At 41.9% G+C, this 25668-nt stretch overlaps 1 protein-coding gene across 1 annotated transcript in view; it reads right to left on the bottom strand.

Moving 5' to 3' along the window:
- THSD4 (thrombospondin type 1 domain containing 4) overlaps positions 1 to 25668 on the bottom strand; it is a 588874-nt gene that overhangs the window by 313338 nt on the left and 249868 nt on the right. The window contains exon 7 of the mRNA XM_059912858.1: positions 5668 to 5804. Within this exon, the coding sequence (XP_059768841.1) occupies positions 5668 to 5804 (137 nt within the window). The remainder of the gene's footprint in view (positions 1 to 5667; positions 5805 to 25668) is intronic.

Consider the following 25668-nt stretch of genomic DNA (forward strand, 5'->3'; position numbering starts at 1 on the left):
ATACAAGCAGAAAGTACTTTTAGAACACGGTTTGCTTGGGGTGGGGATGCAACAGGGAGCCCACCAAGTGTCACATAAGCTCAGAATTCAAGCAAAGTAAAAGCTCTCCACCCTATTTCAAGGCTTGACTCATGCATATGTCTGGCACAGGCAAGAACACTTTACTCAAAGCAATGATTCTCTTGGTTTCATTCGAGTAACAACAGAACTCTAAGCAAAGCCCACACAATAAAGCCAGTAACCAGAAGAGAAAAAAAAAGCAACTTAGGGCAAATGGGCAGAGAAATGAACAGGGTTGTTTGGTTCAGGAGAGCACAACAGCAGTTTATAGAGGATGGAGGATATCTGGCTCCTGAACTCACAGGTGCACATAGATGCACATGCCCATCATGTCATCCTTCCCAGTCATGGCAACATGCTGGTCCCGAGCTTATCTCTGGACATGTGGAAAGAGTTACCTTGCTTTAATTTACTGAATAAATATGAAAATGTCCACTGATGTGTCCTGGTCGAAGCCGAGCAGTGACCCAGCTGGGAGAGGAGGTATGAAAGCCCCCGTCGAGCGGGGAGGGGCGCGGATGGTGGGCCCCGCATGGAAGATGCTGGCTGACCAGGGATGAAGAGGGCAGGTGGGTGGCAGAAGGGGGTCTTTTCCCTCAACAGAAGGCACCATGGGAGACTGCACTCTCACCCTTGCTTAGCTTCTTCCTGTCATTAGCTCGGTTGGGACTCAAGAAATTCAGCGTGAATAAAATTAAAAACAAGACAGGAGCCTGGGGAGGTGCCAAGAATTCTCCCTGACCTTCAAAGCCTTGGGTTCCGGGGATTTAGCCAAGGGGCCTTCATGTCCTTGTGTTATCAGCCCTCAACTGCCCATCCCAGCCAAAAGAGAAAGCTCTGTGTTGGATTCAGGACTAATTTCATTTGCTGAAATCCAACAGATTGAGTCACCAAGTACCTCAATTGATTTACACAATTATTTTAAGTACCTATTCAAAAGCAAAGTGCCTGGAATTGCTCCTGGCCTGGATGGGTGGTAGGCAGTGGTGATGGGAACAAATAATCACAAGAAGTGGGAACAGAAGAACAGAAACAGTGCTCAATGGGGTCAGCCAGTGGCTTTTGGGCCGAGCCCACCGGGTGGCCCAAGAGTGGACGTGGAACGGCTCTCCAGGCTGCCAGACAGTGTGTTCATTCTTGTGGAGGCACAGCCCTGCACGCCCCCTGGCTCAGGGAGCAACACATCCCAGCCCAGCCAGCAACAGGGCCCCAGGAGGCCTGGCAGGAGACAGACGACGAAGGGCCTGGACTTTATTCCACAGGCAATGGGGAGCCACAGGTGGAGTTTAAGCAAAAGAGAGGCATTATCCTAATGTGTGTTCTAGAAAGACAGTTTGTTTTGGAAAGACGCAGTGAGGAAAATAAAATCAGAATAGGGGAGACACCTAAAGCACAAGAGTTTCCGCCTATCACATTTAAATTACTCTTTCTGTTCTGATTAACAATTCACCCTAAAAAGCCAATCTTAACAATTCACCCTAAAAAGCCAGTATTATCCAACTCATTTTGTCTTCATAACAGTTGTCTGTAAAATGGGGACTGATAATGCATACTGACTGAGTTATTGTGAAGACAAATGGCTTAAGGCATCCTTCTGTATGAACAGCACACATCACACTGTCTGGCACAGGGTGAACACTCAGAAGCAACTCCTTGCTGTGTGCATTAGCTTCAACACCTTCCTGCGTGGAGGTTTCGCATCAGCCTATTATTTCAAGGCATTTACTCAAGGACTGTTTCTCCACCATCCGGGATTTTTTTCTGGTGGGAGGGAGGGTAGGTCTTGGGGTGAGTCTGACTCTTTCATGATCATTCAAGTTTGAAAGCCTGAGGTTTCTGAAAGGCTGGTCTCCAGGGAGCTAAGGTTGTTTTTTGTGCTATTTTTTAGTTTCTATCCAAGGGACCCTGTTCTTTCAAATGGCTGCTATACCTTTGAAGGCCAAGTTCCATCTATTTGCATTAAGTTTCCAGCAAAAATAATATGTACTTTATCAAACTATGAAAATCCAGAATTTTGCAGAGCTTGAAACTGAGATCAAGGGAAAAAAAAAACCTCATAGCACACTTAATGTGATGCTTAATGATAGAAATGGTTACTGTGCTCTCTGTTAATTAGACATAAATGCTATTTCATTCCCATCAATGACAATCATGACTGGGTGGGGCAGAGACTTCTCTGAAGACTGGCCGGATGTTCCTATCTGATGTCTAGAGAGATGAGTTTAAGGCGAGGAAGGCAGAATCTCTGTGGGCTTCAGATACACCCTCTTGATTTAGGAAAAGTCAAGGCTAGAGTTCTTTCCCTTCAAAGCCTGGCTATCAATATGCAGTCCTTAGTCTGAGGCCAGCATTTAGGATCCTTCATTCTCTGTCAAGAAAGGAAGTGTTACCCAGTTCTGAGGGACTGGCGAGGAATTCCCATGTTCTGCAGCCCCGAGCTCAAGGGTTTCTGCATTCTTACAGCCCCTCTTCCAACTCTTGGATCTAAAACCCCAGTGGAGCTCCAGCAACAGGGTAAACACAGGCTGGCCAGGGAGCGCTCTGCCAGGAGCTGGAACAGAGGATTCCAGCTTGCTCTGGGTGGGCCTGGGGTGGCTTGGAAGTGGTTTGGTGTCAGGAGGACGCCCCTCTCCCTCAGCTACTCTTGTGTAGGTTTAGCTCGTATTCTTATTTAATGCTTGTCACTTTTCATTAACTTTTGTGGCAGGCCCAGGTTTGCTTTCAACTCTCTGTGTCCAGCAGAGGCTTTCTGGAGCTATTTCAGATGTAGACACTCCTGTCAGAGAGTGACAGCTCTCTCAGCCACAGGTCAGCGAGGCAGAGATAGCAACTTGAATTCTGGGCTTCCGATCAAATATTCAGAAAAGGGCACTTTACCCTTTGAAAGTTGCAAACTAAACAGAACTTCAGCCTGGGAAGCAAATGTACTTCTGATTATTTAAACTGAAGTTCTGAAGAGGACGCGACAGTCAGCAGTTCCAACAACATCAATGAGCGAATTTCAGGCAAATGCACAGAGAACAAATACGAAGTAATATCCAAGTTGTCCTTGTAACATCAAATTCCTATTCATCTACTCACATCCTGGGGAATGTCTGTCTCAGTCTTTCAGCAATTATCATCTTCAAACTGTGCTGTCCTACACCACTGGTTTTCATCAATTAGTAAGAATCCATACCCGTGTCCTTATAAGTGTTTGTTTTCCTTTCATATCATCAGCTTAGAGGCACTTAATGCAACACTAAGAAAACAAGCTCCCCCAGTGGAAAGAGACCACATTTCCTCTTCCTTCCAACTCATCTCACCACTGTATATTTACATTTCTGGTTCTTTGTGAACTATATTTTAATCACTGTGCCCTTTAAGATTTTGCTACTCAAAGTATGATCCATTGACCAGCAGTATGGGTATCACATGGGAGCTTGTTGGAAAAACAGACCACTCAACTCTACTCCAAAATAAAACAAAAAGTTAAAAAAAAAGAGTCCTCCATATCCTTGCCAATACTTGTCATTGTCAGCCCTTTACATTTTTGGCAATCTGGTGAGTTTCCCTGATTACATGTGAGGTTTAGCACCTTTTCCCATGTGCCTACTGAGCATTTGAAACGTGGCTAGTCTGAGTTGCACTGCAAGAAGTAAAATACACACCAGATTTTGAAGAATTAATACGAAAAAGAATGTAAAAATGTCATTAATAATTTTTATGTTGATTACATGTTGAAATGATAATAATTTGGATACACTAGGTCAAATAAGATACAGTATTAAAGTTGAAAAAAATAGACTACTCAGGCCCTTCCCTAGACCTACCAATGTAGAATCTGCCAACCACCTGTGATTCACACTACAGTGTAAGAACGCTGCCTCAAAAGATAAAGTAAATCTCACAAATCTACAATCTGCAAAAAAAAAAAAAAAAGCAAATACTTTCACATAGAAAATTCATATACAACAGGACATATGTGGGCATAAGCAAACATAATACTAAGAAAAGCCAGCATGCTTTACTAAGGGCCAGACCTGTTATGAGGACCTTATGTGTATTGGCTCGGGACTCCTCACTACAATGCAGGAAGTAGGTACCATCCTCCTCGTGTTGTAAATGATGTACAGGCACAGAGAGCTTACAGAACTTGTACAAGGTCACACAGTCAATCATGGAAGAGGCAGGATTTGAACCCAAGCAGTCTGACTTCAGAGGGCATGTTTTTTAACCACTAAACTACACCACCTCCCAGCAGTGTGCACCTGTATTCAGGAAATAGAACAGTTGATTCAGGGTCTGAAAGAAAAAGCTAGGCTGCTATAAGGTGCATTATTTCAGGTTCAGTAGCATTTAGAAGCAGGAACTAGTTGAGCCGGAAACCACAAAACACTAACGGAACTCCTTTGGGTATTATCTGAGGATGGTAAGGAGGGAGGGGATGCGTGAAACCCAGTTTTTTCCAAACGAGCAGAGATTGGAGGCCAGATGGGTCCCAGCCTTCAGTGTGCTTCCCATCATGCTCCCTACCTCTTTTGTGCTGCATCAATGCTCTGGGGGTTTCTTGCTCATCCGAAGACAACCTCACATGCATCAGATATCAAATGACAGCTTTTTCCCTCCTTTATTCACAATCCGAGAATATCCATACTGCTTTGATAAATTATTTTGTATCCTATTTAAAACCTCATTAAGAAAAAGGCTGGAAGGGGAATGGGGATGCTTATAAATCATACTCAAATAGCTCTAATACTAAACACAGTGGCAATTTACGTTCAAAGTAGAACAGGAACTTTCAGACGTGATAGCCAAAGAGCTCTTCCTTTGATGAAACTCAGTCCTGCCAGCAACTTAATTAAGATAGAATCTTAGTCTGGGCTCCAAAGAGTCATTTACCTGCTAGAGTCAGACCTCCACTCTCACATTTATAGATGAAAGGAGGGTCGACATCCAGGCTCCAATTAATGTGGCTGTGGAATTGGTGCCATCTCCTCTGGGGCGCTTATTTTTAACCACATGGTGCTTTCTGTCAAAGGGTAGCATCCCACAGGGATTCTCTACAGACCAGAATGTTTGCAGAATGCAGGGCTGGGAGTTCCTGGAACAGACTTCAGAAGTCCAAGGAGGCTAAAAACTTCCTGTTGAAAGTACAACTGCAGCTATAAAGGCACTAGACAACTTTCATTTGGAAGCTGGCCCCAGCTGGTGGGAGGCAAGATAAAATACGCCATGCCCTTAAAATGCCACCCTGATGACTTCAACTGTTTCTTGACTGATCCAGCAGTGCCCTTTCTATAACCTCCACTTCAGAGGGAAGGAAGAAGCTTTGGATCCAACAAGGAAAGATCGCTGAGTTTCTTATGACGCACGTGATATAAACGTGCATAAATCACTTAATAACTGAAATGCCAGAGTGAGACTTGGCAACTCCCAAAGATCGAAAACACGGCGCAAAACAAGCCGCCCTGTCTTACGCACTTCTCCCAGAGTTCGTGGTTTGGAGTGGAGGGGACCATAAGTTGTGGGGAGGAAGCATGCCACAGCCTGGCAAACAGTGCAGTTGGCAGGCACAGATCAAACACCCGAGAGCCACTCCAGATACGCCAGTCCAGGGGCACTTACCTTGCACTGCCCAGACACGCAGATGGCCGTGCCGTTCTGGTCACAGGGGGTACCATCAATGACCTTCTCAGCCTGCCGTACGTAGAAGCGGTAGCCCATTGCCTGGCAGTTCAGCTCACACTTCCGATTGCCCTTGGCTACCGAAAAAGAAAAACACAACCCAATAATCAATAAGCATCTTTTTTTTTTCTATATTTTTTTATTGAGATAAAATTCACATAACATAAAATTAACCATTTTAACCAAAGTGTGCATTTCAGTGGTTTTTAGCATATTCACAGTGTTGTACAACCATCCCCGTGAACTAATTCCAGAACATTTCTATCACCCCAAAAAAGGAAACACTGGACCTGTTAGCTGTCATTCCCAATTCTCTCCTCCCCACAAGACCTTGGCAACCACCAAATCTATTTTTTGTCTCTATGGATTTGCCTATTCTGGACATGTCATAGTCACACACCTTTTAAAATGCGTGAAAGTTATTAGATCTCTCTCTATTTGATGGTAGAGAGAAGGGGTTGTATCTTGATCTACAGGCGCATAGTAGAGATTCGATGCTGAGTGAGCACTGTAAAGGAATTCTGAAAGAATCTCACAATGCAAATAATAGACTCCACTTTTAGACATCCTCCCATGCTTTAACATAGTCAAAATTATATCGTATAAATCAGCAGTCACAGTGAGCACACAATGTTTATGTTCTACTTTTTATTATTTAAGATCTATACAATTATATCATTTTATGTTCTTTTAAATGGCTGAGTTTCCTGTAATAATTCCTCCATTACCAGATATTTAAGTGGTTTCCCTATCACCTTGGTTTGGAGTCCAAAGTCCTCAGCAAGGGATAAAACATCTTTCAGGAGCTGAACCTTGGCTACCTTTATAGTCTCATTTCCTCCTGTCCCTCCTTAAATGTGCATTCTATCCCCAACTAAGCACTTCCTCTGTCCAACCATTGTTTCACTGTTTCTCTGGCTAGCACCTGTTTCTACTTTGCTTTAGTTCCCAGGTCACCCCCTCTGGGAAGCCCTCCACAGATCCTGATCTACTCTATAGGTCCATCCATCACAGGCTGACCCAGTCTCCTCTACTATAAGGTTAAACAAACTTCATTTGAAGCATGGCTTTGAGGGACCATAGAGATGTGTCTATCTTATTCACTTTTATATCCCCAACACTCAGTAGAGAGCTGGGCACATAGCAAATGCTCAACAAATCCCTGAGGAATAAAAGGAGGGATAGATAAATGAATATTGGCCTTTGGGGTTTTTTTGGTTTTGTTTTTGATTTTGCCTTTCTCTCCTCTCTCCCCGCTAGATAGATTCCCTTACCTCGGGGTGTTTCTTTATATTTTTGTTACTTCACGAAAAGTACTTCACCAGCACAAAGGCTGGTGCTCAATAAATGCTAAATTAATTATTGCTACAACTAATATTTTCAGAGCAATCTAGTTGCCTCCAAAATAAGAATGAGAAAAATGTTCAGGCGAGATATATTTCCATATCCAAGGGAGAAAGACATGCCAAGTACACAATGATTTTGTTTAACTGTTTTTGGAGACAAGACTGATGCTATGTTCAGCCATAAACAGCATGTTCCAGGGTCATGCCTTTGTCTGAAAATCTGATTACTGCATTGGATAATACTAACTTTTTCCTACACAACACAATACATCATACTTTCCCCAGTGTGGCTGCGTGACTGTCATAGCAATGAACTTCCTTCTACTCCGAAGCCATTGAAAACCGCTAACAGGAAATCACAGGCAACCTCTGGGACCGCATGGTTTACGGAAGACTGAAATCTTCTGTGTACTCTGAGCTCTATTGGAGAAATCGAGAGACTTGATTTCCTGCGCTGGCTGCCCAAAAGATATAAGAGGTGATCTTGGAAAAGTCAAAGATTACCAGAGACGAAGCACCTTTGGGACTGTCTGAAACCAAACCATCATTTTATGGATTAAACACACACACACACACACACACACACCAGGCCTAAGAAAGGAAGTGACAAGTTAGAGGGAAAATTAGTCTCCTACAACCTGCTTTCTCATGTCATCTATGTATCCAGACCCCGTTTCCTCTCTCCCAGCTCCTTACTTTGGGAAGTGATATAGCAGGAACTATCCAGGTGCGTTGTTGCATTTTGTAATAAAAGTGTCTGAAAGGCAGCCTCCCAGAGGGCAAGGGTTTTGAGTTCTCACTTCTCTGGGCTTCCTCCCAATCACCTCTATCCTTTGGAATATTATCACTGGCAGCCACAGCTTTATCCCTCAATATTTGCAACCATACTATGGAAGAACATTCTGAGAACAAAAAAAAGATGGCTAAACATGAGACAATGACAGCAAATGGCTACATGAAAATAACCCAGAGGAACGGCCTTAAGTCTGGGTTTCTCCTACCTGTGGCCCAAACCAGCTACTAGGTCTGACCCTCTGTCCATGTGGCTTAGGCAGTGTCCCTGCCTTCTCAGACTTGCAACAAGGAAAAGGGGGATCCTAGGAGATAACTGAAACCTGGGGACAAGTGACTACCTGACAAAATTGCCCAGAATCCTGCTGCCTTAGCAATATTGCATGTAGAGCATCTCATAAAATTACATTAGCCCTGACTTCTCCAGACCCTGCTCATACTCCTCAACCACTTTAAAATGCCACATAAAAATACATCTGCAGGGCTACAGTTTAACGTTTTTCATGGATGGTCACTTCACTCCTCTTTTCTCCCCTTGAATAGAACTACAATTCTGATGCCAAGAGCCTCTTCTCTAAGCAGATTTTGTCATGGTTTCCTCCTTGCAGAGAGAGGAGACAAAACAGGAGAGCACAAGCTAGAACAACAGGATACGAGCAAGTGGGCACATCCTTCTCCTCCGCGCTTATCTCCCTCTTACTGCTCTCCCTCTCTGCTCTCATCTGCTTCCTAAAAGTCCTCCCCACCCCCACAGGGAATACCTTTACATTCCACACACCACCGAGGTAGTGACTCTCAGTGTGGTCCCAGGATCAGAAGCATCAGCGTCACCTGGGAACTTGTTGAAAATGCAAATTCTTGGGCCTCACTTCCAACTCCTAAATCAGAAGCCCTGGGGATGGAGCCTGGAAACCTGTATTTTGACAGGCCCTCTGGGTGATTCTAGTGCATGGTCAAGTTTGGGAACAACTGCTCTATGAAAACATCAAGCAGTGAACAGACTTGGAAGCAGCTGATTATTCTTACATTGAATCAAAGATGTTCAAATTCCATGCCTAAATTTAAAAGTTAATACAAGCACTATTTTTAATTTAGGATATTGCCTGGATCTCTGACAGTAAAACAGCCCTCTGATCATTTTTTAAAATTCTGGAGAATACACAAGAAAATTCAGGTTGCTTAGAATAAAGTGACTAACAGCTAAAGGGCTTACCCTCAAATACAGGTTAAATGTTTAAATCACTCATTGAACTCTTTAATTGGAAAATCCATTGATCTAAGAGTAAAGACATTTTTAAGTGATAAAGGGCAAAGAATATAGAAAGAGAGCTAACAGTTATAAAATTTTGGAAGGTGGGAAGCAGAAGGATCCATGGAAATGACTTAGCAGACAGACCCAAGCAAATGGATCTTAAGCAGGAATTGAAGCAATGAAGTTACCTAGTATTGTACCATCTCCAGAAGGCAACTTTGGAAATAGGGGAGAGAGCAGGCCTAAAAACAGAAAAATTATCTATAAGCATATTTAAGAATTAGTCAGAGGTTCTACTTTCCAGAATGGTTAGCTAAAAGCCTTTGAAAATCAGCTCCTTCATAAAAGCAATGAGAACATTGGAAAAAGCTGGAGTGGCTATACTAATATCAGACCAAACAGACTTTCAGACAAACATTTTTACCAAAGACAAATGAGAGCATTTTACAATGATAAAATCCATCAGGAAGACAAACAATGAAGCCCCAAAATACATGAAGCAAAAACTGACAGAATTGAAAGGAGGAACAGACAATTCAACAATAATAGTTTGAAACATTGATACTCCACTTTCAATAATGGATAGAACAACTAGACCCAATAGATATCTATAGAACCTTCCACCCCAGAAGAGGAGAATACACATTCCTCTCAGGTACACATGAAACATTCTCCAGGAGGGAACAAATGTTAGGTCATAAAACAAGCTTTAATAAATTTAAGAGGAGTGAAATCATACAAAGTATGCTTACTGATCACAATGGAATAAAATTAGGCATCAATAGCAGAAAGAAATTTAGGAATTTCAAAAATATGTGGAAATTAAACAACATACTTCTAAATAACTGATTAAGAAAAAAAAACCTCAGGGAAAATTAGAAAAAACTTTGAGATTAATAAAAATTAAAACACATCATACCAAAACTTATGGGATGCAGTTATAGTTGTGCTTAGAGGGAAATTTATAGCTATAAACACCTGTGTTAAAAAAGATCTCAAATCAATAACTTAATCTCCCACCTTAAGTATTGAAAAAAGAAGAGCAAACTAAACTCAAAGCCAACAGGAAGAAGGAACCTAGAGTGGTAATAAATTAAACACACAAGGGAGAGACAACAATAGAGAAAATCAATGAAACTGAAGTTGGCTTTTTTTAAAGGGAAAAAATTGACAAACTTTTAGATAGACTAACCAAGAATAAAAGAGAGAAGACTCAAAATACTAAAATTAGGAACAGAGAGGGGACATTACTACTGATTTTAGAGAAACAAAAAACAAACAAAAACAAAACAAAACAAAACAAACTTCTAGCCAGGGCAAAATAGACAAGAAAAAGAAAAGGCATCCAGATTGAAAAGAAGAAGTAAAAGTACCTATCTGTATTCACAGATGACATGACCTTGTGTATAGATAAATTTTTAAGTGCACCAATAAACAAGTTCCTCAAAGTTACAGGATATAAGATCAATATGCAAAAATCAATTATATTTCTATACACTATCAATAAAACAACCTTAAAATAATAGCATTATTTTTTATTGTAAAAATAGCATTTACAATAGCATCAAAAAGAAGAAAACACTTAGGAACAAATTTAACAAAAGAAGTGTAAGACTTACACATTGAAAAATACAAAACACTGTTGAAAGAAATTAAGGAAGATCTAAATAAGTGGAAAGAAATTCCATGTTCATGGATCGAAAGACAATATTAAGACGGCAATACTCCCCAAAATTGATCTACAGATTCAGTGCAATCCTAATCAAAATATCAGCTGTCTTTTTTTGCAGAAATTGACAAGCTGATCCTAAAATTTATATGAAAATACAAGGAACCAAGAACAGCCAAAATAACCTTGAAAAAGAAAAACAAAGTTGGAGGACTCATACTTCCTGATTTTGAAACTTACTGTAAAACTACAGTAATGAAGACAGTGTGATATTATCACAGGCTAGACCATAGATCAATGGAACAGACCTGAGAGTCCAGAAATAAACCCTTATATTTATGGTCAATTGATTTTTGACAATGGTGTCAAGATAATTCAATGAGGAACAAATAGTCTTTGCAACAAATGGTGTTGGGACAACTTTGCATATCTACATGCAGAAGAATGAAGCTGGACCCCTATTCTCACACCATATATAACAATTAACTCAAAATGGATCATGAACCTAAATGTAAAAGCTAAAACTATAAAATCCCTAGAAGGAAGCGTAGGCACAAATCTTCATGATTTTGGATTATCAATGGTTTCTCAGATGATATGACATCAGAGGGACAAGTGACAGAAGAAAAAACAAGATAAATTGGACTTCATCACAGAAGTCCATTGAGAAAATGAAATGGCAACCCACTGAATGAGACAAAACTTTTGCAAATCATATACCAGATAAGGGACTTGTATCCAGAATCTATGAAGAACTTTTATAACTAAAAGATAAAAAGAGATTCCAATTAAAAATGGACAAAGGACTTAAACAGACATTTCTCTGAGGAAGATATACAAATGGCTAATAAGCACATGAAAAGATGCTCAATATCATTAGTCATTAGGGAAATACAAATTGAAACCACGATGAGATATCACGTCACACAGAGGATGGCTGAAAAAAAAAAAAAAAAGACAATAAGAAGCACTGGCAAGATTGTAGAGAACTCAGAACCCTCTTACAATGCTGACTGGATTGTAAAATGGAACAGCTTCCTTGGAATACATTTGGCAGTTCCTCAGAATGTTAAATGTAGAGTTACCATATGAGCAATTCCACTTCTAGGAATATACCAATGAGAAATGAAAACATACATCTTCACAAAAACTTGTACGTGAAAATTCATAGCAGCATTATTCATAATAGCTAAAAAGTAGAAACAATCCAAGTGTCCTTCAACTGATGAATGGATAAACATAATGTGGTATATCCATACAGGAAATATTACGTGACAAAAGAAAGGAATGAAGCACTGATATATGCTACAACATGGATGCACCTTGAAAACATTATGCTAAGAGAAAAAAGCCAATCACAAAAGGTCACATATTGTATAATTACATTTATATCAAATATTCAGAATAGGCAAACATATAGAGGTAGAAAGTAGATTAGTGGTTGCCAGGGGCTGGAGGGAGGCGAGAATGTGGAGTGACTACTAATGGGTATGGACTTTCTTCCTGGGGTGATGAAAATGTTCTGAAATTATATAATGGTGATGGTTGTATGACTCTATACTAAAAGCTGCTAAATTGTACTATTTAAATTGGTGGCTTTTATGGTATGTGAATTTTATCTCAATAAAGCCGTTATTTTTTTAAAAAGGAGCAGCAGCAGCAGTTAGCTTCCTAGATCCCCAAGAAATCAACACATAAATATCAAGAAAGTTTCTGTTTCCAGATTGAAGGAGCCCACCTAGTGCCCAGGACCAGGGTGTTAGGGTGCTCAGATTATCTACCATTACCATCCTAATCCAAGTCAGGATTCCCCCAGCAGCTGGGAGTATTGCCTGCTGTTAGCTCACAGCTGTGTCTTTTTGGAACTTGCCCCCAGCCTAAGGGAGCCGCCTCACCAACCTCCTTCTCAGGGATAGCCCCTGTCCAAGGACGGGGTCGATGTGGTTGTACAATGGCCCATCCCGTCTCAGTTTGGGGTAATTACCAGCTCAGAGCTGTTCATTCCTGCATCTCACACCCCTCACAGGCATAGTTCCAGAATCACTGCCTAATAAACACTGGGCACAAATCTCTGCCTCAGGATTAGCATCCTGGAGATCTGACCTAGTACACTATTATGGCTCAGCTGTGAAGCGCATGCACATAGTCATACTGTAAGCAATGGTTATTAATCTAACCAAAATTACAACATAATTACATTGAGAGTGTGTGGAATGGGAAGTGTGTATGTGTGGTGAGGTGGAGAGAGAGGATGATGAAAGAGGGCTACATCATCACCTTCAACAGAAAATACCTGAAACTGAAAAATCCAGAAGTAACGATATAAACATTATTCAGAGATAAGAAGGTAAATATCAAAAGAACAGCTAAAATTATTGGGGAGGAAGAAATACTGGAGGGGACAAAGTTTGTAGAATTATTTGACTCTGTAAGATACATGCATGCGTAACTTAGATTAAACAATAAAAATTATTTTTAAAAAGAATTTAAAAAATAACTCCAACAATTTGGGTTCTGAGAAATGGAATCCTGTACAGTTTCTATCAGTGGTAGGTCCCTTCCATCTCTATTCAAAATTAACACAAAACTATAAAACTCCTTGCTGTCTTTTCAGGAACTCAGCGTAAGTGGGAGAGCAAAAATGTTGCTTTCCACGAAAGCAACACGTTGCTGAAGGTTCTAGATTTTAGCCAGCTTTGCTACTACCAAGGCTTGCATTATCTCTTAGTAAGCAAGAGGGAGACTCCTCAAAGTGGCAGGAAATGAGGTTCAGGCTTTCCCCACAAATGCACATTCTTTCGCCTTCCCTTAGGTAGAGAGAAAATTTCAGGTACGAAAAGAGGAGAGACATTCTGTGAATAAATACGTGAGGCTATTCTTGGAGAATGGATAACATCTGTGCTTAGTTTCGGATCCATTCAAACTTCACAAGTTCACTCCAAGTTTAACACTGAAGCCCTCGTTTCCCAGGCTCAAGTTCCATTTTTTTGGTAGAATATATGATATCCCTGTTCAAGAAAAGCAGCCTCGTAAACGCAGCTCATAAAACTCAGACGTGGCAGGGTGTTCACCCAACACATGCTGATGAGTGAAGTGTAAACGAATTAGAAACATGTGGATGCACTGTCTTAACTGTGTATGCAGGGTTTATATAAAATAAAAAGGTGTTTGCCCAAAGTCCTAGCAATGGGCACGGAGTTTGCAGCATTTGCTTGGGGATGAGTAATCCAGGGAAGCCAGAGCCATAGCCATAGCCATGCCAGGCTTGACCTCTGCCAACTACATTATCTACGTGCTAATCCTCCTGTTTATGACGAAGGATCTGCCTGCCCTTGGACTCCAAATTCTGCACTAGACGCAGATGATTACTCTATAAACTGCTTTCCTCCAGACTGTATTTTCCAGGACAAAGTTATGGAAAATAAGAGGAGGAGAATGCTTCTCAGAGCCCAGACTCTTCTCTGGAATTAGAAAACTGTTTGAAAAAGTAGAGACGAGGGGCAAGACGAATTCTTAGCTTTTCCTGTTCTGAAAAGCAAATTGTTTGGCCGTGCATTCCATTATCAAACCTTAAGTACAAAAGCATACAGCTTATCAATTATGGACAATAATACCCCTAACCTTCTATCCCACACTGCAACTATGTGATTTAAACTTTGAATCTTATTTAATTGACAGTCTTAACAGACTTGGAGATCTGGACTAAAAACAGTACACAAAATGCCTTTTTTTAAAAAAAATTTTTTTATTATTATTATTTTTTTATTTTTTATTTATTTATTTATTTTATTTTTGGCTGTGTTGGGTCTTCGTTTCTGTGCGAGGGCTTTCTCTAGTTGCGGCAAGCGGGGGCCACTCTTCATCGCGGTGTGTGGGCCTCTCACTATCGCGGCCTCTCTTGGTGGGGAGTACAGGCTCCAGACGCGCAGGCTCAGTAGTTGTGGCTCATGGGCCCAGCCGCTCCGCGGCATGTGGGATCCTCCCAGACCAGGGCTCGAACCCGTGTCCCCTGCATTGGCAGGCAGATTCTCAACCACTGCGCCACCAGGGAAGCCCCAAAATGCCTTTTTTAAATCCTGAAAAATCACTGGCTCAATGTTGCATAGATGTTAAATTCCTCTTAGCGCTGCTCACACTTACACACATTTCTAGTAGGTAACACTTTAATGGTGGTTCTCAAACTTTAGTGTACTCAGAATCACTTTGAGGTTTCATTAAAACACAGTTTGATGGACTCCAGCCCCAGAGTTTCTGATTCATTAGGTTTCTGATTCTTGCCAAACCCAGCATCTGCCTTTCTAACAGGTTCCCAGGTGATGCTAATGCTGCTGGCCCGGGAACCACACTTTGAGAACCATTCTTCTAATTGGTGCTATTGAACCAGGATGGGGAAAGGAGACCCACCCAGCAACCAGACCACTAGTTGACACCCTGGGAATGCACTGCCAAAGCTGACACACAAAATGATGTTCAGCTAACTAATTCAAAGGTTACAGTTTTATACATGCAAGCCAGCCAGTCGAGACTGTAATCAAGAGGCCATTCAAGGAGGAAGTTTCCTTCTGAGCTGGCAGGTACGGTCCATACTATGCAGGAAACGGAGAGGGAAAAGGAACTTCTCTTTCTTTAGCATCTGCATTTGCCTCTGGCGGCCTAACCTCTTCCTGCCTTTTACAATTTTTATGTCTACTGTTTACTGAGCACCTACTATGTGCCAGACTCTTTATGTACATTGACTCAGCTAATCCTCACCCCTGGAGGCTCAGGCAAGCTCATCACCGCACATGGCCCGTTTGAGGGGTGAGAGACATACTCCATGGTGGAAGTAGAGAGCGAGGGAAGATGAGCTGAGATGAGGCTGCAGAGGCAGATCGGCAGCCCAGGGCATGCAAGACCATCATTCTTGTAGAAAGAATGAACACACTTGTCTTGAGTTCTACGAAGCACCATGGCTAGCATTCTTTGCACTTTTCCAGATAGCAGAACGTGGAACAGCAGTAGCCTCCCATTTGGAGAAAGTTCCTAGACACGTAATTTCACAGGAATTGGTTAAGCCAACTTTGTCCAAGTTACCCAACCTTTTTTCTGAAATGTGTTCTTTTTCTCTCATGTCATAGTAAATCCAAAGCTGGAAAAAGTGACTGAAAACAAATACCATTATGGAAAAAAATCATGCTGTTCAAAACTCTTCAAGCTGTGTGACATGTAGCGCTACGTCTTAAAATGTTACATTTAATAAAAAAATGAAAGTGTGAAAGGGGTTCTGTCAGTAGAAAGCCAGTTTGGCCAACTGTCAGGAAAGCAGCTTGACAGCTTCAATAGAAGTGGGAGGTCATAACCAGTTTCTTATGGGAAAATATATATCTATCTGAGCGGATGTGGATATATTAAAATACGGCATATATACATATCCTCCAGCAAAACAATGTGGCTGGGGTTTTTCTTGTTAAGGACTGAGGCTGTTGAGAGCTCCGAGAAGGAAGCTGGGGAAGGGAACTCTGGTACAAACTGCCCTGTAAAGTAAAAGTCTCAGAGGCCAGGGAAACTCAGAGGCAGAGGAAGTGACACCATCTCTGCAGGCAATACCCAGAGGAGGGTGGCTTGACTTCCCATCTCCTGCCATTATCATAGTAAAAAATATATACATGTATAGGTATGCGTGTATATGTGTGTGTATGTTTACATGTGTGTAGTATGTATATATGTTGCATGTATCTGGGTGTAGGAATGCCTGTGTGCATATATTCGTGTGTATATGTGTACTTATTTACGTGTGCATTATGTGTATAAGTGTGTATGCACACATGTATCTTCCAGAGTCTGTTGGCGCCAGGCCAAAGCAATCAAGAGTGATAAGGACACAATATGAGCTGATCCAAAAGGTGGCAAAACTTATTGCATGAATGTGTGGGCAGATGTAGCAAATCCACATACCTGAAAACCAAGCAGTGGTTCTAACGAAGGCTCTCTCTTCTAAACATTTAAGAGCAGACATGGTAAGACACTAGAAAAAGAAGGTTTCAGCAGGAAGAAAGTTTTGAGAGGCCATCAAAAGCCATTTGATGCCTTGGTATGACAAATTCTCAGAATTCAGGGGAAAACTTCAAGGAGCCCCAGCTAACCTCAGACTCAGCTTTCCCTTCTGGGGCTTCATAAAACCCGCTGAAGAATGACTTTCATCGCGTTACCACTCCTCTTGCAGCCATCCCGAGTTCGTCACTCTCCTCAGAACGTCTATTTCCAGCCCCTAAGATGGGGTTCAAGGACATCGTTCTCTACAAGTGGGTCTTTCACTAACTAACGACTCAACTACTCTCTTCATTGTTCTGGAAACACACCGTGGGCATTCTCACCTCTGTGGCTCTATTTCTTTGGTTCACCTCTCCAGAATGTCCTTGACATTCCAATCTACCAACACAAACCCTACCTCCAGCATATGGTTGTGAAATACACAAACTTAAAAACTGTGACAAGTGCTGTGAAGGCAGAGTCTCCCCGGGAATATAGAACAGAGAAATGCACTCTGTCTGGAGTATCAGGAAAGGCTTTACCGAGGAAGTGGCTTTTGAACTGAAATCTGAAGAATGAATTAGTTTTATGAGAGAGGGGATGGAGAGGAAGCCACCTCAAGCAGTGGTACCAGCCTGTGCAAAGGCCCTGTGGTAGGAGGAGTGGAAAGAAGGCCAGTGTGGCTGGAGAGACAGCCCGGAGAGGAGTGAGCCTGGAGGGGTGACCCTTCTTTAAGTCCACGGTTCTCATGATCTCTCTGGATCGGGGCTGCCAGATAAAGTGCAGAATGCCCAGTTAAAATTTTCAGATGCATAAGATATGTTGTATGGGACATACTTAGGCTAAATACATTAAAAAATTATTTGTTTATCTGAAATTCAAATTTAACTGGACGTTCTTTATTTTTATTTGCTAGCAACCTTACGCTGGATACAACCAAAGGACATATTTTTCTACATAACTCATTTGTATTCTCTACCACAACAGGTCTTATTTTTTAGCTGGCTTCAGTTCTTTCCATCTCTCATGACCTCAATCAGAGAACCTCAGAGCAGGAAGAGTCCTAGAAATCAGGTAGTCTGACCTTCTAGCTCCACAGATAAGAACAGGCGGCTCAGAAAGGCTCCGGAGCTGCTCAAGGTCACAGATAAAGACCCCACTGAGGCATCTTTCATGCCCTCCTGCTGTGCCTAGGACAGCGCTGGGCACATTAAAACAACAGCCTAATCAATTGTTTGATTGAATTAACAAGCTGATTTACATGCCTCTGTACAGAGGGGGATGAATAGATACAATCCCAGACAGCCAGGAGCTTTCCAAACAAAATAAACAGCCAGCCAGACAGAGCAGAGGCCACTTGCACATGCACAAACACAGGGACAGACACAAAGAACCCCAGCCAGCGGCTGCTTTGACCAGCTAGACTCCTGCTTTTTTCCGGAGGCTCTATAAGAGCCAGGAACCAAGAAGGCTCTCCTCCTTGCTGGCTTGGTGAATTTACTCTTGCATGGTGGCCCATGGAATTGACATGACAAGTGTGGAAAGGGATCATTTTTACCTTAAGATGGGAACTGTGACACTGAAAGGCCTCACCAGCCAGCCTCGTTTGTCCCTTTCAGGTCCTAGTTATTTGCTAAGAGACTTTTTTCGGGCCTTCTCTGCAGGCAGAACACGTTCTGTCCAAATATGCACAACCACCCAGAGAAAAAGGCAGGGGTGGGACCCTCCACCACTATTTACCAAACGAATGCAACATTCAACCCGACTGAAAGCAGGGGAATAATCCCTCTGAGTAAGCTTGGCTTTCATTCCTCCACAGGACTTGAAAAGATGTCAATCCATCCCAATCACAATCAAATGCAAGCATTTCACTTCCTGAAGACAAACAAGGATTTGGACAAATGAGAAACGGAGGCTCCCTTGTGGAGGCATGAAAAGGGAATTCAGCAGCCCCGGCTCCCTCGCTAAGAAAGCACCGGGAAGGATGTTCTTGCCGTGGCCACACAAAGAGTGGCATGAGCTCATCACGCCAGAACCTAATTGAAACCTCAGGCTGAAACAGTGTTTTGTGATATCTGGGGGAAAGGATGGGCAAAGACAAAAAGGAAAAACAAAGGATGTGTACAGAAGAGGCATGAAAAGCGGCCCACTTCTTGACTGTTGGGACGATTTGGATGGTGGCCATTGAGTTAAATGAGGTGCAGCCTTCCTTTCAATCTCAGAGACCCAAAGCCGTTTTGCAGAACTAGCTGCTGCCAGCATTGCGGCTCCCTAGCCAAGGCCTTCAGGGTCCATTAGCACCTTCAAAATGCAATTTAAAAATTGTATCTAAAGAAATGCAGCAGAAAAGATGCTGGTTAGACCTTTAGACAAACCACGTAGCATTCACGAATCCACTGAAAGGCATAAAAGGGAAAGAGAAAGAGCGTGGCTCTGTTATGTCCTTTCCTAGGTTTGAATCTGAGTTCTGCCGCTTACTAAGCTTGTGTCATTGGACTAATTATGTCTATGAACCTTGCTTTCCTTATCTGTTAAAATGGGTATGCTAATGCTTATCTCACAGTCTTGTCTGAGAATCAAATAAGAGAATGCTTGTAAAAGCACAGGGGCAAATATTTGTTCACTTCCTTTCTTCTCCCCCGAAACTAGATGTCCAGGGAAGTGACGAAGTCTGTGTTTGGAAGCTTTATTAAGAACTGCAGACATGGAAATATCTGACTTTATTGAAATGTGGCAACCCTTGGAGGCTGGAGGTAAAAAGATGCGCTAGGTGGTAGTCCCCCCTAGTTTCAAGTCTTTATTAAAAGTATTCCCTTGTCAGTAGGTACTTAATTGACGTTAGGCTGTCTTCAAAGCTCTGCGGAGCTGCCCGTTCTTTGAATATTCTTTGATAATTGCCGAAACAGCGTGGCCAAGTTAAAATAAGCCTGGAAGACGAGTAGGGAGAGCGGTTCCATGGTGTTTTGGCTGCACTTCAGGACTCCAGCTGCTCAGTAGCCAAACCTTGGGAACGCTGTTTAAGATCTCATTATTCTATTTTCTTTCTCTTTATGGTTCTTGCAAATAGCCACCTGCAAGTTTCATTTCGTTATTGGATCTGTATAGAGAAACGGTTTTAATCCTTCTTCTGAGAGACTGCTGTGTTCTGAAGGGCCAGCATCCTGCAGTTCAACCCTCAGCCACTGACAAATATAGGTCTTAGTGAGGGACTCGCTCTTCTTTTCCTTCAGCAGAAGTTCCCATCGACAAGCATACTCTGCCTCAATGAAAAGCATGTGACAGACCGGGACGCCTGGAAAGAAGGCACCTCTCCCCATACTCCAACAGTACCTAGTCACAGCCAGTACACCTTTGTGAGATTATTGGTTCTTTTCCTAGACCCAGTCCCCGACTTCACCTTGACTATGTAGCCATAGCCCGATGTTCTGGATTCCTTTGGAAAGATTTAGCCAGCCATAATTACCTAAAAAATCGGGGGAGGGGGCCAGAAAAAGAGAATTCTCTTGAAATGCCTAATAGAGTTGAGATAAAAGGATGTGATCTTTTTGACTGAGTAATCCAGCTTATCCTCTACTCTCCTCTTCACTGTACTAGGCAGATCAGGCTCCAGGAAAACTTCCTGGATCATCCAACATATATTAAACGCAGGGCACTGTGACAAATGGGCAAGCACATGTTTAGAGCAACGACACTCAAGGTCTTTCTGTGGGTTCAGAGTGCCGGAGGTCAGGGGAAGGTTATGTGACAGAGTAGACAGAGGGAGATGTGAGATGCAAAGCTGGATTCAACCTTGTGGACCTAAGAAAGTCAAAGTTTCCACAGCTCCCTCTGCAATCCAGAAATCTTCCAATAGTTCTAACCATATTTCCAAGTCCTCTCTACTCTTCCCCCACTGTTTTCCTTGTCCAGTTAAAGCCATACAAAGATTTCACCAAAAACAGATAGTCCCATGAAAACCAAACTAGATAACATCAACAGAGAGAGAATGTAATATAAGCTCTTTTAAACCTTTGGCCTAGATTCCATTGGGCCCATCCTCTCACACCTATTTTTTTCCTACAACAATAACAGCAATGTTTACAAGAGCCAAAAAAGTGGAAGTAACCCAAGTATCCATCGACAGATGAATGAACAAACAAAATGTGGTATATACTTACAATGGAGTATTATTCAGCACTAAAAAGGAAGGGAATTCTGACACAGGCTACAACATGGATGTATCTTCAGTCATTATGCTGCGTGAAATAAGCCACTTAAAAGAAGACACTGCATGGTACCACTTATATGAGGCACCTGGAGTAGTCAAATTCTTAGAGACAGAAAGCAAAATGGTGGTGGCCAGAGTTAGGGGGAGGGTAAAATGAGGAGCCATTATTTAATGGGTACAGAGTTTCAGTTTTGCAAGAATAAAAGAGTTCTGGAGATTGGATGCACAACAATGTGAATGTACTTAACACTACTGAACTGTATACTTAACAACAGTTTAGATGGTAAACTTTGTTATCTGTATTTTGCTACAAATTTGAAAAAACGGAACTAGAGTCTTTACATTCAAAAGTCTGCCCCTCCTCCCATTATATTCCAAGGCTCAAATCAACACTCTAATGAAACAATACCTAAAATTGGTGGTCAAATTCCAATAGGTGGGATGATCCACCAGACCACGCTGCCCCACAGAGATTTGCTGTCTGCTCTCGTCAAGTGAAGTGGGCATCAGCTGTCCTTTGCAAACAAAGATGGCATTACTGACTCCAAACCAGCAAAGCATGGGTGAAGGTTGCTTCATTCCCCATTACTTGGGATACATTTCCATCGCTTTCACCCGCATTCTCCTCCTTAAAGGGCCTGGCACATACTGGGTACTCCATATGGGTTTGGTGAGCAAATTAATGAGTCACTAAAAGGCTTAAGGGGAATGAACCAGGCAGCTATATGACAGAATTGTAAGAACCCCTCGAGAGTGTTAAAAACACAATTGATTGCTCTTTGTGGACAAATCTGAGGGATGATTTATGTGAAACAAGGTAAAGTAGGTTCTTGTTGAAGTCTCAGATTTTACTGGGAATGTGTGATATCCTGAGTGCAGTTTTGATTTGTCTTCTGTTTATGTGTGTAAACCACAAAAGCAGTTAACTGTTGATGGCCAAATAACAAATGTCTCTGCCTCTCCCCAGAGAGATTAAATAGCTCTGGGTTGAGAAAAAAATAGAAGATCAAAAGAAGATCCAGACTTCCCGGCTGGCAGGCAGCAAGAGGTCCCCTGGCCAAGGGAGGGTAACCTTTGCTTGAACTTAGAGGAATGTGGAAAAGGGGTTCTGGGCTGAGAAGAAAATCTGTAAGATGCTTCTCCTAAGCTGTGCAGACCAGAATTCTGAGCTACATGCCTGAAATTCCCTGACCTGACCATAATATTTACTTCTAAGCCTTTGCCGCATATACTTATAATTAACAAAAAAGATGTCTTGTTTTCTTTTTTTAAAAATGATGGCACATAAAGCAAGTTCCGGGTGAAAGTGGTATCTTTGTATAATTGGTCCAATACTTTTGGGAAAATAAGGCAGATATCAGGTGACATAATTCATACCCACTGATCTATTCATCCCCCTCCTGGAATTTATTCTAAGACTAAAATCTAAAAGAAGAGAACATATTACAGTTTTCCTGAAAATGTATTTGAATGAATTTTGAGTTCTTTTTAAAAAACTCATTAGGAAAAAGACTTTGGGGGAGATAAAACATTATCCCCTTTACACCTAAGGCCATATTAACCCCTATATAAGCCCTGATTCATGGGTACCACTTCCTTGATTTAGAGACAATCACCAACCACAGCATCCTGAGCAGATCTGAAAATGCTTCTCTAACACCTGAGATCACCCAGACAACACTGTCCGTCAAAAAGATCCCATTCTATAGGCACTCAGACAGGTTTTTTTTTTTTTAATGTTAATGAGTTATGCCTAGCAGCTAGCTTGCAGTGCACAGCTATTCAATTCTTCAAACGGGTGATAAAAGCATCCTGCCCAAGTCCTCAGAAGCCTAAAACAAAACGCAAGCAAGCTGTGAAAACAACTTGACCCCCATGCCCACGGTTGCAAGGGAATCTCCAGGGCCCAGGAAAAAAAGAAAAGACAATAAAAACAGAAAACCCTGAAACCTAGACTCCTAAAGTAGCAAGTACTATAATGCAAATGTATGTTGATTAGAAGGCAAATAGAACCCTTTTCAGCCTATGGTTTCCAAACACAAAGCTTGGAAAACAATTGATTTTCTCCAAGTTCTTCCAAATAGAGAAGGAAATAACTGGGGAAGACTTTCGTCATTTTAAAAGCTGACCTCTGAATTTGGAACCTAGGTAACGCCCACATTTTCTCTTAAAAAGTGTTATTTACTTAGTGATCGGAGTCTACATATTTCAGACTCTCTGTGTCTCCCTCCTAAGAAACAAGCCATCCCATTCTGGAAAGTAGGAAGGCTGGGGCTCTGCCCACCTGTCAAACTTCTCTTTCACATGGTAACATCTCCATCTGCTGGAAAGTTAGATGTCTGCATTAAAGGCAGATAATGTTAGTTTTGCTGTCATATAAATCTAGGTCAAATTTACATTCCCACTTTATCGTTCATAATCCTTGCCATTTTATTTGAAACATCTGGCTTTTTTCCTTATTTCCGAGGCCCCCAGTGGTCTTCATCCTTGTGGCATTTGCAGGACCTCTCCTAACCCCTGCTCACTCCCTTCCCCACGGTTTGGGCAGGTCCCCATCAGTCTTTCTTTAGAACTGTACATCCTTAGGTTAGTCCAGAAACCCTTCTCTGAAGCTGGATATTGTTTACCTGGAGGTCAGTGGTTCCCGTACCCACCCCCCGCCCCGGGCTGGCATTCCTTTGAACTATGATCTTAGCTTTTCCCAGCATGAGCTCCTTTATTTGGCTGGGTAAAACTGTTCAATAACTGCCTGTTTTGTCTTTGATTTTTAAAAATAAATAAACACACAAACATTTGGGCCGTGAGGACAAGGCTGTGGTTGCCCCGCTCTTGTTTCTGGTGCCTTCAAGTCTCTTGCTTTTCTGTACGTTTGTGTGGATTCCACCTTGGCCAGGCACCCACTCAGTGATTAGCCCCAGGAAATACAAGTGCACGTTGCCTGTGTACACGACTACTTCTCTGTCCTTTCTGTTTCATCATTAGCATCACTTTTCAGAATCAATTCCTCCATGCCTTTAGTTTACTCTCCATTCTGCCATTCCTTTCGTTAAAGTAAACAACGTGCAATTCTATTTATAAATTATTGCTTCCTGGTATTAAACTCCCAGTCCGAACCTGAGCAGCTTTCTGGGCTTCCATCTCTTTATTTGTACAGTAAGGAAGTGGGACTGATCCCTTAAGTCCATGTTATTTATGATGGTCAGAGGAAAAAGAGGCCCAGGCAAGTAAAGAAGCCACCTGCTTCAGTAGCCTCTCAAAGATGACAAACTTGGGAGTCAGAGGTTGGCAAGGAACTAAAAGCTAGGCTGATCTTGTCCTTCTCTTAGGAGAGCTGGTGAAGGACAAGCTAGCTATGAGAATACCTGACTATAAGAAAACGAGAGTCAGATAAGCCCAAGAGGACCCAATCCTCCTCCGGCTACCTAAAGAGAACTTAGAACTGTAGAGCTGAACAGAAAGGCAGGCCTTTCCTTGTCCTCCAGGACCATCTGCTAAAATGTACCTGAGAAGGAGAAAATGAGAAAAGCTAAAGAAAAACGCCTTCTCTCTCTTTCTCTGTCTCTCTCTCTCCACAGCTGCCTAATCCAAGGGGTAGAAGGCCTAAATAATTTTGATCTCAACAACTGGTTTAAAACATGTTATCTCCTTTTGCCTAGAAGAAAGAATTAGGTTTATTAAGCAATGACTTACAACAATAAAAGATCCATAAAACTGATGCTTTAATTAATGGCTAATATGTAAGCTTATTGCATTAAAAGCAAGAGCATAATGGAGTAGAACAGTGGATGTGGCAGGACTGAGTTCTGGCCCCCAGCACTTTATACCTGTGATTATTGTACTATGTTGTTTTCCTACTCACGCCCACACTTAGATTAGGAGTTCCTTGAGGATGATGGAACCTGGTCTTCTCATCCTAGTAGCCTAGACAGAGGTCCTCTCACACAACTGGTATTCGATAAGTGCTTGTCAAATTGAAATGGACCAACCAGAGCCCATTCTAATGGTCCCTCCACATATGGAGAGCAGATGGCTGATGATCTACTTGCCAAAGTGCTGGCCCCTTGTTCATCTGATGTGAGCTCTCCAGGTCTCCTTCATGGTGCCTTTACAAGAATTAGAATATGTGTCCCTTCCTCAACACACTTTACTTCCTCCTGATAGAAAATTGTCATAATGTATTGACACCATTAGAAAAAGCCACTTCTTGCCATCTGCTGGAAAGTTGTCACAGTAAATATGCAAATCATTCATCTTTTGAGTCAACAGAGTCATAATAAAAATATGAAGAAAATCAAAACAATAAAGATAACTATAGAGGAAACTTGCACAAGTCCTCTTAGATAGCCTCATCCACCAGAGGGCAGACAGTAGAAGCAAGAAGAACTACAATCCTGCAGCTTGTGGAACAAAAACCACATTCACAGAAAGATAGACAGGATGAAAAGGCAGAGGGCTATGTACCAGATGAAGGACCAAGATAAAACCCCAGAAAAAAAACTAAATGAAGTGGATATAGGCAACCTTCCAGAAAAAGAATTCAGAATAATGACAGTGAAGATGATCCAGGACCTCAGAAAAAGAATGGAGGCAAAGATCGAGAAGATGCAAGAAATGTTTAACAAAGACCTAGAAGAATTAAAGAACAAACAAACAGAGAGGAACAATA

The sequence above is a fragment of the Balaenoptera ricei genome, chromosome 2 (genome assembly GCF_028023285.1).
Source record: "Balaenoptera ricei isolate mBalRic1 chromosome 2, mBalRic1.hap2, whole genome shotgun sequence".
Taxonomy (NCBI): Eukaryota; Metazoa; Chordata; class Mammalia; order Artiodactyla; family Balaenopteridae; genus Balaenoptera; species Balaenoptera ricei.